Genomic DNA, 17,053 nt, shown 5'->3' with positions numbered 1-17,053 from the left:
CCACCGGAATTTGAGATTTCAGACATTTTCCCATCCCAAAACAGGACAAAAAGTCAATCTCAAAAATTTTTGCAAACTGACCATCCAGAAATTTTTTTTGGATTCGGTCAGCGGAAACGTTTTTGTTTTGGTAATTTCAAAGCATTTTGTTGTGATCTGACCTTCTAAAAACTTTTTTTTAGTATCAATTAACTCAAATTTCAAATAAGTCATTTTGAGTTAAAAACAATCTCAACATTTTCAAGAAGGAAAATTTTGAAACAGGATGTTTTGACAGTTTTGAAACTTTTTTTCAAAACTTTTTTGAATGGGGAAGATTCATCAATACCAATCCTTTCCTGAGAACAGTTTCACTTACAACAAATGGATGATTTCTGATGAAAAAACATTTTGATGGAAAATTCCTCCAAGAACAACTCATTTATGAGAGGAGAAGTTTTCTCACTCTTCCATTCCTTAAAGAAAGAGACGGTTTTATTTCAGGCACAGATTGTTGTCTCTTACGTCCAGGATAAGGAACGTAGAACTAAACAAAGGAGCTTCCATCTTCATCTCTTGAGGAAAATGATATTTGAGGAATTTTCCACTGACGTACTAACACCATGTAAACAATGAGTCTAGCTGGCTGGTTTGCGAAGAGGCATTTCACTGTCAAGCTGGACAGTCTGATAGAGGGAATACATGTCAGCTGCAATCTCTGCTCTCTGGCTCTGTGGAGTTTCCTTAAAGTCACGGTGCCCGAGCAGTGAATAATCTAATATTTGACCATGAGTCTCTCACACTACAGCATTGCCAACTCGAACAATCTGATCAAAAGTGTTGCAATATTTGTTGTTCTTAAAGTCCCAGCTTTTGGAGTCGTGATTACCTGAAAAACTCAGCTTTCATTTAAAGGAAAAAAAATCATCATGTCTGTAGAGTAAAGCTGAAAAATGTAACCATAAAGGCTCAAAAAGCAGAAGGCAAATAAAAAAGACCCAACATTTATTTTATTTTCTACATTTCCTTATTTTTAAACTGATCTCATGCTTTTGCAGCCTGACTCGTGATTTATGAGACTCAAAACAAACTCCAGACCTCAAGACAACAGGTGTAGAGAAAGTTCCTTCAGTTTTTCACTTCAAGAGCAGGAGAGATTTCACTTTGTAACACAAAGGAGTTATGTCTTTTAAATGGTATATTTCCATTTAAATGATGACCCTAGCAGTGTTGTTTTAATGAAAGTGTCAAAATAAACAGCATGGGAGATGCAAATGAGGCACGATCGTTGGCTTTAGTGTTTCATTGTACATAATTTTTTTTCTGTTTTTTTTCTGCTCTTTTTGAAGTTTCCAAGCATTATTTTCAGAAACCAATTGATGGGGCTGTTCTATTAACATGCACTTTTGTTACCTGATCATTTCTGGGGCTGATTCTGCCACTCTTTGCGAGCTACACTGTATTACTCAATACATTGTGGTGTCGTTGAAATTGTGTAGAGTAAGGTGCTACTCAACATGAGTTAGGGTGGAAAAATCAGGTCTTTTATGTTGCTGAAGGATATTCATTGGATTTCTTATATCATTGAGCAAGTGTGACTCTGCATTGAGATGTCACTGTCAAACCAGATAGCACTGGAGAGCAAAGGGGTTACTAAATGAGGTTTTCAGTAGTTCAAAAAATCATTTGGTTCTTCTGGGATTTCAGTAAAAATATATTTGATCTAAAGAGGGATATATATTTTTTTTTAGTCCACGGTTCTTTAAATTTATCTTTGAGGGTCACTGCAGTAAATCGGAACTATTGATTTAGCAGGTAGAAGTTCTTAGAATCACTTCATTTAAGAGTCAAAATTCCTGCGTTACTCAAAGCAATAACTCAACATTTTGAAAATCGCTCATCAGGGACTGCCAGTTCATGCTTGTAGACAGGCATTCAACAAAGATTTCAGTTTGTTTATGGATCTTTCGTCAGCTGTGTTCTCTACCCTGACAGACAAATGTGTTGCCTCTCTTGCCCTACTTACTTATTATCTGACTTATCCGGCCCACTGCTCTGTGACAGCCTCTCCAGCATTCTGCTGGCCTCAAGTGCTGCTGTCTTCAGCTGAACCCTGGCCATGCTTGGCCGGAGCAGGCTGTTAAACCGGGACACACTTCATGTTTTATCTATCGCTTGACCTTTCCAGTGAAGCTGAATCTGCTATGAACTCCTCGCTCCAATGGTGTCATTCAGAACATGGACCCAACCCCTGCCAGCAACTGGGTTGTCTCTGGGTCAGGTTTACACAGCATGTTGCTTTCAACTCTTTGGTCTGCAGAGGGATAGCTTCTGCCCATCAGAACTAAACAGCTACTGATTTGAACAGTATTATTTATCTACACTAGATAGACTCCGGCTAAGGGGGGAATACTTCTCAAAGCAGTAGGGGTTTGGTTGATTAATATATGGTTCCCAATGAATGGTCAATGAGATGCCTAAAGAATATTTCAAACCCAAGAATCCTGGTTATCCTGCATCACTTGCTAATTGAATTCACTTCACCAGAGATTCAAAAATCAGCTTTTGGTCCATAATGAATATGACCTGCTGAATTGTATGGCAGCGTTTCTCCTGAGTCTTTTCCTTCTCTTCACCTTCTATATGTTTTTAATTATTCTTATATAAACAAATCAGTTCTCCAGCTCCTAAAATCTTGTTTCTCAGTGGCACATATCACCTCTGAGGTACAGTTCCTCCTGGCTGTCAGGGGATAGAGCTGAGCACCAAGACTAAACCAGTAGTAAATTATTAACCCCACCACCATCAAGATGGATCAGCTGCTCTGGCCAGTGAGCACTGGTTACGGCACTGTGTCTCCACCCATTCGCTTCTCCTCCCACTCTGCCTAAACATTACCCATCCGCTTCAGAGAGAGAATATAACTCGGTGTTTGCTCCTGTGCTCCCAGACCAAGGTTCGGGTAGCCTGCCTAGTGCTGCAAAGAGGCTTCTTACTGTCTTGTTCAAGTTACAGTCAAGCCCTGAATGACTGATCTATTTACAGCTCTGAATGAATGCATGGAGTGAACTGGTCCAGGGAAGCTCTCACTCCAACCAAACCAGACTCCTGCTCCAACCCCTGAGCACTTCTTTAGAAGCTCCTCCTGCCACAAGCTGCATTTGCAATCACTCCATGCTGTGTACATTAGAAAAGTTTTATAATTACTTACTGTTCTGGCTGCTAAGCAGTTCTAAATGCTAGACATTAAGGAATTGCCATTTCAGTCAGCGAGCAAGCTCTGAACATGAAACATGTTTCACGAGAAGGTTTTCCTTTTTTTTTTTCCAGCCATTACGCATCTCGGAAGGCATATTTTTTTCAAGTGGCCGCTTTCCCAGCTGTTGATCCTTTCTGTCTCTCCTATACGAAAGAGAAAATAGAAACCGAGATGATGCAGTATGAAGGTTTTATTGGCGTGAGTTTGAGATGAGTCCATTGCTCACCCGTGGAGGAGCTATAAGTGAATTACGCAGATCATCCCGAGCAAGTGCCAATAAAACCTTTCTACTGTACCACATGTATTCCAGGATACTGTATGCCACACATTTTACAGAAAAAGATATTTTAGCAATGTTTTAGAGTGCTGCTAAAAATGCTGTGTTTTTATATCCCACCATCACTGAAGCCAGGCAGCTGTGCGTGACTCCAAGGGCTAGAGAAATGATAGTCTGAGACTTTCAAAGCTCCTTAAAAAGAAGCGGTGTTCAAATCTCAGGGGTGTTTTTGCAAATCTCAGCCATAAGTGATGTATCTTAGAAATCTCTCCACATTACCTAGAATATCTCTAATAAACAGAATAGTATTGGATTTTAAGGCTCATTATCTAGAGGCCATTTAAGACTAGATGCAAGTGCTGTAATTTCCATTGGAAACATGTGAGTCGCCCCTTTCCAGTTGCACTGGACAAGATGGCCCAGTGGTTAGCAACTTGGGAAAGTTTAGGTTCAGTTCCTTGCTCTGCCACAGACTTCAAATATGACCTTGGGCAAGTCAGTCAGCATCACTGTGCCTCAGTTTCCCATCTGTGACATTGGGATAATAGCACTTCCCATGTGAGCATGAATACATGAAAGATTGTGAGGTGCTCAGATACTACAGAATAGAGACTATTTAAGTACCTTAGATTCTAGATCACTCCTGTCCAGAAGTCCCCGATTATACCATTGGGCTGGCTGGACCTTTTTTTGTTGTGGTATTTACATCTGCTCACAGGCTATTTAGTCTTCAGCCTTCTTGATCAGGGCAGCTCTCCTGTCACTATTGTGACTCAGAGCAGTTCTGAAGTTGTGCTAGAATTTGTTCTCTGTTTAACATACCTGAAAACTCTGGGATTGTCAATCATATATAAAGCTTTGTCAGTTTCTAAGCATCAGACCTAGAAATGGTGAGAATAATACCTTCCAGGTACCATTAATCTAAGGCATAATGGCGTCTTTAACAGCTAAATGAACTCAGTAGCTCAGACGATCCAGGTGTCTTTGCATATAATCATGCCTTCAAATAAAGTACAAGTTCAATCCAAAATGTATTCCTTTTGGGATGCTCCACAAGTGCATAAACCAGCCTTATTCTTATAAGCAATAAGATTTATTTAGTAGGAACTCTTTAAATGGGAATGAGCTGACCTTGAGTTCTGAATTGCTACGCCTGTACATCTATCACATTATCCCACAAAATCACTGTTTAAATGCACGAAAGAAAGTATACCCAAGTCATACAAGAGTGTGAGTTTCTCTCTTTCGAGAGAGGAAGCCTTTATACTAAGTAAAGGTATTTAAAACATTAGCTAGTGTAAAGAGTTTCCTGACTAAGTTCTTACAAAGGAAAATTCACCATTGAAACAATAATTGGGATGGGAAAGGTTTTACTTTTAAAATAATCATACAAGCTTGGTGGTTGCTTGCTGAACAGTTTAGAAGGAAAGATGGTAATTAGGGAAGTCTAAAAGCTGGACTCCTGATCAGTTCATCATGGACTGTTGCTGAGCCTCAGAAGTGGACCTTTGCCTGTGGTACACACACAAAAAAGTAGGGAAGATTGAAGCTACCATCTTGGTGAAGTCATACAAGTATCTGACGAGAGTCGGATTGAGTCGCACTTGACGTACAGGTGCTTGCCCTTTGTTAGAGGGAATAGGGGTAATTTGAAGCAAAGTACTGTGAAACATCACAGGAACACTATATGCAAGCCCCATATAAGTTAGTGTATAGTTATGGATGGAATGGAATAATTTCACTTCTCTGCAATGTCCTAGCCACCTCAACTGATCCCTTAACTCCTTGGTAATCTAGCAGATTCATTTCCTGCATTCTTTTTCCACGGATGTTTTTAATCATTTCTTGGAGGTTTTTTTATGTCTTTGACTATATTTGCTCTTTAAATCTCCTTAGCCCTCCAGATTGTCACATTACATTTCATCTGCCATTGTTTATGCTCCTTTCTATTGGCTTTACTTAGGCTTTATTTCCATTCTCTGAAGGATGATACTAAACTGGGAGGAGTGGTAGATACGTTGGATGGCAGGGATAGGATACAGGGGGACCTAGACAAATTGGAGGATTGGGCCAAAAGAAATCTGATGAGGTTCAATAAGGATAAGTGCAGGGTCCTGCACTTAGGACGGAAGAACCCAATGCACAGCTACAGACTAGGGACCGAATGGCTAGGCAGCAGTTCTGCGGAAAAGGACCTATGGGTGACAGTGGACGAGAAGCTGGATATGAGTCAGCAGTGTGCCCTTGTTGCCAAGAAGGCCAATGGCATTTTGGGATGTATAAGTAGGGGCATAGAGAGCAGATCGAGGGACGTGATCGTCCCCCTCTATTCGACATTGGTGAGGCCTCATCTGGAGTACTGTGTCCAGTTTTGGGCCCCACACTACAAGAAGAATGTGGATAAATTGGAGAGAGTCCAGCGAAGGGCAACAAAAATGATTAGGGGTCTGGAACACATGACTTATGAGGAGAGGCTAAGGGAACTGGGATTGTTTAGTCTGCAGAAGAGAAGAATGAGGGGGGATTTGATAGCTGCTTTCAACTACCTGAGAGGTGGTTCCAGAGAGGATGGTTCTAGACTATTCTCAGTGGTAGAAGAGGACAGGACAAGGAATAAAGGTCTCAAGTTACAGTGGGGGAGGTTTAGGTTGGATATTAGGAAAAACGTTTTCACTAGGAGGGTGGTGAAACACTGGAATGCGTTACCTAGGGAGGTGGTAGAATCTCCTTCCTTAGAAGTTTTTAAGGTCAGGCTTGACAAAGCCCTGGCTGGGATGATTTAATTGGGGATTGGTCCTGCTTTGAGCAGGGGGTTGGACTAGATGACCTCCTGAGGTCCCTTCCAACCCTGATATTCTATGATTCTAAGGATACGTCTGAGGCTTAAATAACCTCTTGACCTAATATGGTTAAATAGGAAGGTTCTTTTCTTGTCTTACGTTGACTCCAACTCTCATTTAAGGACTTTAAATTCAGTTTAATTGTGAACAGTTCCTATAGTTATAATGATTCACAGTGATACCATTGGGCTTGGCTCTGTTCTCACCTGCACCAGTTTTAGACTGGTATATCTTCATCTACTTCATTGTTGATACTCCTGGCTATACTAATGTACAAAAGAAGAGAATCGGACTCACTGTTAGGATCAATTCACATTTGCAAAATTATAAAAATATTCAGGTGAGTAAATATCTTTGCTTATATCATACATCTCATCCTGGATCAAGGTAAAGTAAGGAACTCTACCTCACTGTTCTTAACCTTGGTGGGAAGCACATTTTGAATCATTCTTGTTTGTATTGCGAAAAGTTTGTTGTATATTTGCGTATAAATAACTACATTTTCCGGTAGCTAATATGATTCATTTGCCCTCCTCAATCACTGTAATATCTCTTCCCTTTCCCTCTTTTCATCTTTCCAGGAGTAACAGTTTATTCAGTGAAGTTGTGCAGATGAACTTCGAAATAGCCAGTTTCAGCAGTCTTTCCGGAACGCAGCCAATCACGTGGCAGGTGGAATACCCTCGGAAGGGGACAACGGACATAGCCCTCTCTGAAATCTTCATCTGCCAGAAGGACCTGGTAGGAATAGTTCCACTAGCAATGGTAAGAGATTCTCTGGAAAGCATGGTGCTCTGTCCCATCTTTAAATGACTGTCATTCTGTGAAGGTACGAAGCAGCCTTTGAGACTGATTGGCAAAGAGGTGGTCTCTGCCCACTAGATAATCCAAGAAGAATTCTTTTCCGAGATCAGTATGGCACTACTCCACCTTGGCGTAATAATACTCTCCCTACGTGATGGAATCTCTGTTGGTATCAGTTGGATATCCTTTTTTGTATAGGAGCAGTAAGCACTCGCCAGAATCACACACGCATTTCATTGTGGGTGAAAATCATGCAATTTAGACTAACTGCCCACGCACACACACAAAAGTTGCTGCCCCTTTAAAATAAAAAAATCTGGCCCTTACTCTTTAAAGCTTGAGTTCCCCTGTTTTAAACCATTCATTTACAGTTCTCTTTAGGCTACCAGTTGGTAACAGAGGGCAAAATATACTTGCTGGTCGCTTTTTAATTTTTCCATTAAGTGCTATAGGGTTTGATCATAAGAACGGCCATACTGGGTCAGACCAAAGGTCCATCTACTCCCAGTGTCCTGTCTTCCAACAGTGGCCAGTGCCAGGTGCCCCAGAGGGAATGAACAGAACAGGTAATCATCAAGTGGTCCATCCCCTGTTGCCCATTCCCAGCTTCTGGCAAACAGAGGCTAGGGATGCTGACAACTCTTGGGGGCATTTACCACCTGCAACTCCTGTTAACAAATGGGAGTTCAAAGTGCTCAGTATTCAGGAGGATGAAGCCCCTACTAATTAGCTGGCTGTTTCCTAGCAGCGTAAAGCACTTCAGTTTTAGGGAGAGAACAGAAAGTATCTTTAAAAGAAAGAAAAGTCCCTTGGGCTGTTTGGAAAGTCACTGGAAAAGAGTCTATTCTGAACAAATTCTGCTTGAGTATCCTGCCTTTTCTGGGGAATTTTTTCCTCATGTTAATTTATTTTAAAAAAAAAAAGTCCTGCTCCCACTGAAGTCAATGTGTGTGTAAACTCCTTGAGCAGGAGCAGCCCCAATGATATTTAGGTGAAAACAAGATGTTTACCAAAATTAAAGGACCAGTGCAGACTTTAATACTGAAAGATACTTTCGGTTGATGGTTTTTGTTGGTGAAATTCTGGCCCTCTTTTATTTATTAAATTTTTACATGGTTTTTCCTTTTGTCTGATAATATTGTCATGCGCTAGATAACTGGGGAAGAATTATTTTTTGCAATCAGTATGGTAGTCCTCAACTTATATGCTATGTCAGTGAAACTCCTGCCGATATTCTTTGGAGATTTACTTACATAGATCCTGCTCCAAAGTTAATTGAAGTCAGTAGAGAGCTGTGTGCTTCAGAACTGGTCTGAGAGAGAAATGTTGCCTTTGATTACCTGTAGAGCTAAATATGGCAATAAATATTATGTCCTCAGTCCTATAAAGACTTAACAACATACTTCAGACAGCTTCTTCAGGTCAGATTCTGGCCTTAGGGAGATTCATTCAATGACTTCCAATGAAGCTACCTGTGTCTATCTTCTGGCAGAATTTACCCCCCCCCTTCTATTTTCTTTAAGAATTCATTGGCTCCTTCTTTGTATTTCATGCCTGATCTATTTTTATACATGTTAAAATAGTCACTAATGCCTTTGCACTTGTAGGCAAGATGCAGATGGACGTGCACACGTCTGAGAGATTAAAATGCATCCTTTTATGTTGGTTTCTCTAGCAGCCTGAGTCGCAATTTAGCGAAACATGGGGTGCACAACGAATATGGGATGAGGCCCTGGATGTACCAGTGGTAGTACCATCAAGCATTATGGTTTTTGCAAGGGATTTAAAGGACAAAATTATACCTTAAAACCCTTCACTTTGCAAAGCTTCCTTGTGTGTGTCTGTTTCTCTACTGTACCTTGTGATAACACTTGGCAGCAGCCATAACACATTGTGCTAATAGAATCTAGCTGGATGAGATGCCAATGCAAAATTGGCTTTGCTGGCGGGATATTAGGAGATAAAGGGAATTTTCAGTTTTCTGTTAGCTAACACTGCAGCTCCAGCCAGGACACTTTCTTCATTTAAACGTTAATTTCCAGCTGAGCTGATTAGCTGGCAATTCTCTTGTTCAGAGGTAGAGAGAGCGTGATGCTGTGTCTGCTGAGAAGTTGTACTTCACAGTCTCTCTCTCAGCTACAAACTGTAAAGCATCTCCCACATAAAAGGTAGGTCCTGGTGTTTTATGGCAAGTATTTTTCTTCAATAATTTGGCGGGAAAATAGGAGAAATAAACAGACCAGATTGATTTCAACATGAATTGTGCCCAGATAGCAAAACTGCTTGTTTCAGAATTATGTTGTTGGAGGAAGGAACTTTAAGGAGGAATCTTTGCAGTTACAAACACAGAGGCAGTGTGGGCCAGTGGTTAGGACACCAGTCTGGGACTCAGGACATCTGGGTTCTGGTCCTGACTCTGCGACTGGCCTGCTGTGTGAGCTGGGAAAGTCTGTACCTTGGTTTCCCCTCCCACCCTTTGTCTGTCTTGTCTATTTAGATTAAAAGGGCTGGGACTGTATCTTATTATGTGTTTCTACAGTGCCTAGCACAATCTCATTTGAGGCCTCTAGGCACAACCATAATTCAAATAATAAAGATAATACAAACAGTTAGTTCTTTCTAAAGGTGATTATGAGGTAGAGTAAAATAATATAAAATATATACATGGATTAAGAAGAGATGTTAAACGTACATCTATAGATGTATATCTAGAGAGAAACTTAATATGAGGACAGTCCCATCCATTAGCTGGGTAAAACTTGTGTTCCAGCTCTCTGGAGCAGCCAGCAGATTATGTTGGCATAAGATAATGGACAACAACATAAAAAACACCAGATGCAAAAAAGGAGGAAGGAAAAATAAATATCAGGAAGCAGGAAACGACAAATCTTTTGTTGGGATAAATATAACCCCAGGATCACGAAAGTGCAGCGTCTCTCATATGAGCTGTTCAAATGCTAGACTAAAACTTACGAAGCTGGCAAGATCACACATTCTTATTACCCTCTTTCTAATTATCTTAAAAATAGGAGAGAAGTGGGGAAAAAGACGAATTGTGGGTTTTTTTTTTTTTAGGGATTAGAGCAATTGCAGTTCTGGTATAATGGAACCGAAGAGATTAAAGAATTGACATTGTCAGAAAGAACTGAACCTACAATACCCGCATAGCCGTGTAGGTCAGGGTTCAGTGGAGCAGGTGGTAGGATACAGCAACTAAATAATCAATTTAACTTCCACCAGGAACCAACAGGGAAACTTGTAACAGCACCTCGTTACCCTGGGCCTGGTTAGCTAACGAGGTAACACGGACAAATAAATAGGAGCACTAAGAAGCTGGTGGTGTTAATGAACAAAAGAAACAAACGAAACTGTCAGGCTGGACATCTGTGAAACAAACCTGTCCCAGTGTTCCTAGTTCTTTCTATAAAGTAGCAAAGAAATGAGCTGTCCAGTTTTCTATGATGTATGTTCCAGAGTTGGGAAGTTAATAGCTCTGGTCAGCTTTTAAGGCCATTTTATCCGTCTGTTTTTCAGAGAGAAAATTAGCGAGCCTGAGTTTCCCTCGAGCCACCACCATAATTCACCGTGTGGTTATTCCATTTAGGATGAGGCATAGGGTGCAGGAGGGGTAAGAGTCATTCCTAACAAACTGCAGACAGGCCAGAAGCTCTGGAGACCTCATTCCCCAAATTTCTTTCCATACCTTGGGAGAGCAGAGGACAATCCAGAATGACCCATTGCTAACAGGAAACAATACGACCCAGCTCTTCTATAGCACTTGATCTTAAAGTGCTTTACAAAGGAGGTCAGTACCACTCTCCCCATTGTACAGATGGGGAAATGGAAGCACAGGGAGGTGAAGTGACTTGCCCCAGATCACCCAGTTGACAAGTGACTCTGAGCGCTCAGTGTCCTCATTTTTGATACAGCTCTCCCTTGCTGAAATTCTGCTTTCAGTTCCACAGGTATCCCCATTGATTTTATTGGGATTTCTCCAGATGAGCACTGGTATAACGGAGAGAAAAATGGGTCACTTACTGCTGTTTTTTAAAGGTCTGGTAGAATTTTTCTAAAAAAAAGAAAAAAAAAGTTGATGAAAAGTTTTTGGTTACATTTCTGTTGCAGCTCTTAAGGCTTTCAATAAAAAACTCAAAGGCAGAAAAAAATGTTGAGGTTTGAAAATCGAAAAAGTTTGGCTTTTGATTTTCAAAAAACAAATGTGTTTTTTGTTTTTTTAAATCTAGAAAAACAAAAACCTGTATTAAAAAATTAAAAATAAATTATTTTTTTCCACAGAAAGTACCTACCACCTTCCAACCAATTGTCTTTTTTTTTCATGGTTTTTTACCCTCACTCATCAAGAATGTATACTAAAATTACCACGGGGGGGGGGCATTGTTTCAAAGGGCATCCGGAATCGGCCTTTGCACTACCAAAAGCTCAAATTTGCCACTTGGAAAATAACTCGTCATTTTGTTTCAGTATCCGTGCACGTTCCTTTTTCATTCTGGGACATCTGATGTTGACGAGGGTGTATGTGCCTCTCACAAAGTGTAAGATAAGAAACAGTGGGGATAGGTTTCCTTCATGGGCAGGGAGGGTAGCGAAAGCCTTATAAAATTCATTAGAGAATAGGATGCATGAAGGAGAGAGAGAGAGAAGAGAAAAAGATTTCCCCTATCAAAATACAGAATATGCAGCACAATTTACAGAAAAGAACAATCTTGCAAAGATTTAACTCTCTGCTATAGAACTGTTGTCTGAGAACAGTTGTGTTCTGTTTAAAGCAGTTCTGATTTGTTGTTATTTGTTCCTGGATCAATTAGAAAAGTGTCTTCACAGGAGCTTGATTAATTGTCTGCTAAGCTGCTTTTGAAAACCTCTTCAATTAATCACAACTAACCTTAGAGCTTGCCAATTAAGGTGTACTAAGGGCTTGGCTACACTTGCACTTTATACCACAATAAAGCTGCCCAGAGCGCTCTACCTCACTCCCCGTCCACACTGGCAAGGCACGTAGAGCGCTCTGACTCCCTGGCTGGAGCGCTCCTGGTTCTCCACCTCGGCGAGAGGGATAACGGCTGTTGTGTATTGGCTGAGACGCCCCAGGGTCAGTGTGAACGAGGAGTTAAGTTACTGCACTGTGACTGACCTCCGGAAACGTCCTATAATCCTCTTAAGCCAAGTGGTCACTCTTCCCTTTGTTGGGAAATCCGCGGTAGGGCCATTTCAAAGCTCCGCTTCAGACATCGGCTGCTTATCTGCTTATCTGATCGGACAAACATTTACCGTTTGCAGTGAGTGAGTGAGTGAGAGCCAGGGGGCATCGGAAAAGCACTTTGCAGTCACTTGAACGCTGGGATAACTGCCCATAATGCACCACTCCCAATGCTGCTGCAAATGTGGCCACGCCAGTGTGCTTGAAGCGGTCAATGTGGACAGACTGCAGCACTTTCCCTAGTGCGCTCTCCGAAGGCTGGTTTAACCCAAAGCTCTCTACAGCTGCAAGCGTAGCCATCACCTGAGTTGCACAGCTTACTTTCCACAGCCTCCTCAAATTTCTACCCTATCATGAGCAAATGAAGCCAGCTGTGTTGATTTTTGCCAACTAACGAGATAAACAAAAAACCTCCAACTCATTCACTTTTGTGGCACATGCATACACGTACACACACAAACACACAATCCCATTTCATTATGAAGCCTCAACATTTATGTGCAGTTCAACACCAGGCCAAGAGATAGAAACTTGTACAAGAGACTTTTGTTCATGGGACAACTCCAACTGATAAACTGTTGTATTTAAGAAGCATTTCTCCTACTAAGAATTCACTGTGGGACAGGTCCATCAGCAGAACTTGTTGACTGCTCATTTGATACCCAAGCCAATAAAGTAACATCAGCATTGTAGCAGACCTATTTCCTGTAGGATAGTTCACCAGTTCCTGTAGAAAATTCACCTTGAATTCACAGAAAGGCCAGTGCAAGACTTTCTGAACCCCATGCAAGTGGCACAGAAGGGCTGCAGCTAGCAAAGCAGCCCAAAAATAGAATAGTGGCAATGGAGCACCCTGACTTTGAGTCAGGGAGATGAAATCCTTCTCTATACTTCACCTGCATAAAATCCAGCTATTCAAAGTGGCGAAGGCATCAGCTGGATGTCAGAAGCACTGGGTTCTATGCTGGCTCTGCTCCAGGCTCCTTGTGTCATCTTGGGCAGTCATGTAACTTCCTTGTCCTTTACATATTTCCATCTGTAAAATGGGGATGATGCCAAACTTGCAGTGGGTCCATGTGTGTTTGTAACCTGGGATGGGATGTGCTATGCACATGCAGAGAATTATTATATTTTTCTATTTTGATTTATTTTTGCTGCATCCTGTGAGCCACTGGTTAACTCCAGCTCAAGGGATTATGCTTTTGTGTCACGGAAAACCAGCCTCTGGGTAGCAGTAATGCATAGCTGAGGTTCTTTTTTGCTTAGCATTACTCAGTATAGCTCCACACATACTGTGTGTTCCATGATCCTACTTTGTTTCATTGGGAGATATGCTGTTCATGCATACCTGCATTTGCCTTTGTAATTGAGTATATAGGAGGTTGTGGTATTCCCATCATTGGAGGTTTTTAAGAGCAGGTTGGACAAGCACCTGTCAGGGATGGTCTGGGTTTACTTAGCCCTGCCTCAGCACAGGAGGTGGACTAGATGAGCTCTCTCTGTCTTCCCAGCCCTACATTTCTATGATTCTATATTGAAGGCTCTCTCATGAGAGTGGTGGCCATACATTCAGAATCCAGAGCTGCAAACCTTTGCCCAATCTAAAAACATGCTTTGCAATTTTCATGCATGTTTAACTTTTTTCATCAGAAAGCACAGGTCAGCAGGAATCTGTAGCCCACAAATTAAATGAATTCATCCCCAGGTTGGTCTCTAGTGGATAACAGTCTCATCACAAAGGAGCCACACAAACCTATGACTTCATACTGTGGGGTCCTCCCTCCTTTCATAGATCTCCAAGCCAAGGTAACAGATGCAGAAGGACGTCTCCTTCCCATTAGCCACAAAGAAATGAATGAAGAAGAGTCCAGGTGATATGAGGAGCCACACAGTTCAGGAGTTCTTCGGGATATCTGAAGATATCTAAACAAATTCATTTTCTAATTTACTGCAGACAAATGAACCAACAAATATGTGCCATGTTGAACTTTTCTTCAACTGAACAAATATTTTCCCAATTGAGTGGAATGACGAATGATGCAAAACATACATTTCGATTTGAAGGAAATATATTTGATGTAAAAAATTTATCTTGGCTATTTTGTAACAGGATATATATTTTTAAAGTGAAGTTATGTTGTAACTGGAACTGGGTAAATTAAATGTGAAGGGCCAAATTCTGTAACCTACCCATCCCACCTTTGGGCTGGCGGTGTGGGTTGAACTTGGGACCTCCAGTAGTTAAAAACTCCTGAGCTTTTTACCAGTTAAACTACAAAAGTAAGTCTTTTAGGAGAGAGCAGTAACAGACTCTTAAACCTATCATGTGATTGTGCCTACAGAGAGGGACTAAATTGAGGTTAAGACCCACATCACTTACGCACCTGCAACCCCATTTAAAACGGTGGCATTGCATTGGTCTAAGTGAGGCCAGAATTTGCTTGCTTACGCTCTAGATTTACACTGACACAATTTCCACTAAAGACAGTAGCATTGCTCTAATTTTATACCAGAGTAACTGAGATCAGATTCTGACCCAAATGATCTGCTTGTGAATTGTCCATGTCAAATACAGCATTGAAAGCTGTTTCAATTAAAGATGCTGTCCACTGTCAGCCACTGTTGATTTGTTCCATTTGTTCCAAGTAGGGTCCTTTGTTACCTACCCTACAGAAAACAAAAGCAACAAAAGGATAAGATGTGTGCATTGATCCCAAATTGATCAGAAGCCACAGACAAAAGTGAAAAGAATTCAAAATGGCTCAGTTTGACTGGCTCTTTGTTAATGTATCCTAGCTGTTATAGCCAGTCATTGAACTTTTGCCTCTAGCCTGTGTTTTCTTTCTCTTTAGTACAATCATATTCAGTTCTTCCTTTTGCGGGGAATAAGGATGGATCAATAAAGCTATCCCAGATGGTTGGGGTTCATTTTTCCGTTGGATCAGGTTGCATGCCATTTTCCATGCAGCACAACAATATATATGATTTTCCTTTTTTTGGCCACCCCATCTCCTGACAGCCTCTATTGAATGGATTACTTTGGGATTTTCTAAGAGGCAAGCAGAGATGCGGTCAGCAGGCTTCCAGATGTGTAAAGTATTCTATGTGTAAAGTATGCTATTTAGGGAACTCTTGGTTTTCCTTGCCAATTTTTCTGTTGTATTAGAGAGGGATTGATGAGAGACTTAGGATATGTGCTTCTCTGCCTTGACAAGTGGGAGCTCCAGTAACAAATGGTGAAGCAGCTAAAGTGTCCATTGAGATTTTCAGTGACTTTATTATTTATTGTTTGTATTACTATAGTGCCTAGGAATGCCAGTCAAGGATCAGGGCTCCATTGTGCTAGGCACTGTACAGACAAATAACAAAAAAGACCATCCCTGCCCCAGAGAGGTCAAATCTACAGTGTCAGACTGGCATGAAATATGATGTGGTGTTTTAGCAAGTTCAACATTCCTGTTATTTGGAGATCTGTTTTTTTCCTTGCCACTTTTAGGTTATCTTGATCTCACTCTCAACTGACATCCCATGAGAGTCAAGAATTTGGGGCTCCCTCTAAGCAGTAGCCTAGGAACACAACAACCTCTCCGCCCCCCTGCAAAAAAAGAATTTTTTAAGCCATGATTTATAATTGATTAGTTGATTAAAAAGCCTGACCAGTTAACACAGCCTGATGGACAACTTCGAAGCTGCCACACATGCATGAGCAAAGACCGTGGAGAGCCTCCATAATAAACCAGCTCAAAAGTCTACTCTGGACCCATATGATATTGCTCGAAAAGGACATTCCAGAGCCATGTATTTTGATGCCGTAGCTGCCAAGTACCATATTCGCCACATGTACCCACAGTGACTGCCTCCTCTGCCAGATTGGATGGAGGAGAGCAGAGGAGCATTTCTCAGCAGGAGCGAGGGACCAATTTCAATGGCTGATCTTCTGCTGAAGTTTGCAGCTGACCCAGAACTGGAATTCAGAGGCAAAGACATTACTAAACTATAAGGCTACCATACCTGCTGGGGAATTCAGAATCCCTGAGGTAAAGCTCAACCCTTAAGCTTCCCCTTGAGACTGCTGCAGACGCGGAACCAAGATTTTCCAAAGGGTCTTGTGGCATTATGACAGACAGCGGACCCCAAAGGCCACCCATGGCTTTGGCATTGGTGTTTATTGAATACATTGCACCTCTATAGCACCTTTCACCCAAGTATCTCAAAGCACTGTGTAAACAGCGCTCACTAAATAAGTCTCATAACATTCCTGTGCTGTTGTACTTATTTTATAACTGGGGAAACTGAAGCACGGAGCACTTAAGTGACTTGTGAAAGGTCTCACAGTCAGACGCTGGCAGAATTGGAAACAGAACTCCGCAACACGGACTACATGTCTGCTGCTCTACCCACTAGATTACACCTCTTCCCTAAAGAAATAAAGTCACAGGACGTGTAGTGTTTGTCTAGACTAGACTTCGTGATCCTCGTTTAGCTCCAGTTAATTGATTACCAACTGACTCACTTTACCTAGCATGTTTGTTGCATGAGGTGAACGTTTGCAGTTCACCCTAGGACTCGCCTCCATATTCAGGTGCTGTCACTTTAAATAGACACTCTGATGAACAATGATAAGGTATGTTTGGAAATGCAGCAGGTGCTTTGCTGGCTTAGGTGGTTGGTGTGTT

At 41.4% G+C, this 17,053-nt stretch overlaps 1 protein-coding gene across 2 annotated transcripts in view; it reads left to right on the top strand.

Moving 5' to 3' along the window:
• LOC125623221 (transmembrane protein 132C) overlaps positions 1-17,053 on the top strand; it is a 299,990-nt gene that overhangs the window by 215,169 nt on the left and 67,768 nt on the right. For both annotated transcript variants that reach the window (XM_075120017.1, XM_048822277.2), the window contains exon 4: positions 6,937-7,120. In XM_075120017.1, the coding sequence (XP_074976118.1) occupies positions 6,937-7,120 (184 nt within the window). The remainder of the gene's footprint in view (positions 1-6,936; positions 7,121-17,053) is intronic.

The sequence above is a fragment of the Caretta caretta genome, chromosome 15, assembly GCF_965140235.1.
Source record: "Caretta caretta isolate rCarCar2 chromosome 15, rCarCar1.hap1, whole genome shotgun sequence".
NCBI classification, from domain to species: Eukaryota; Metazoa; Chordata; order Testudines; family Cheloniidae; genus Caretta; species Caretta caretta.
This window is presented reverse-complemented; position numbering and strand designations above follow the sequence as displayed.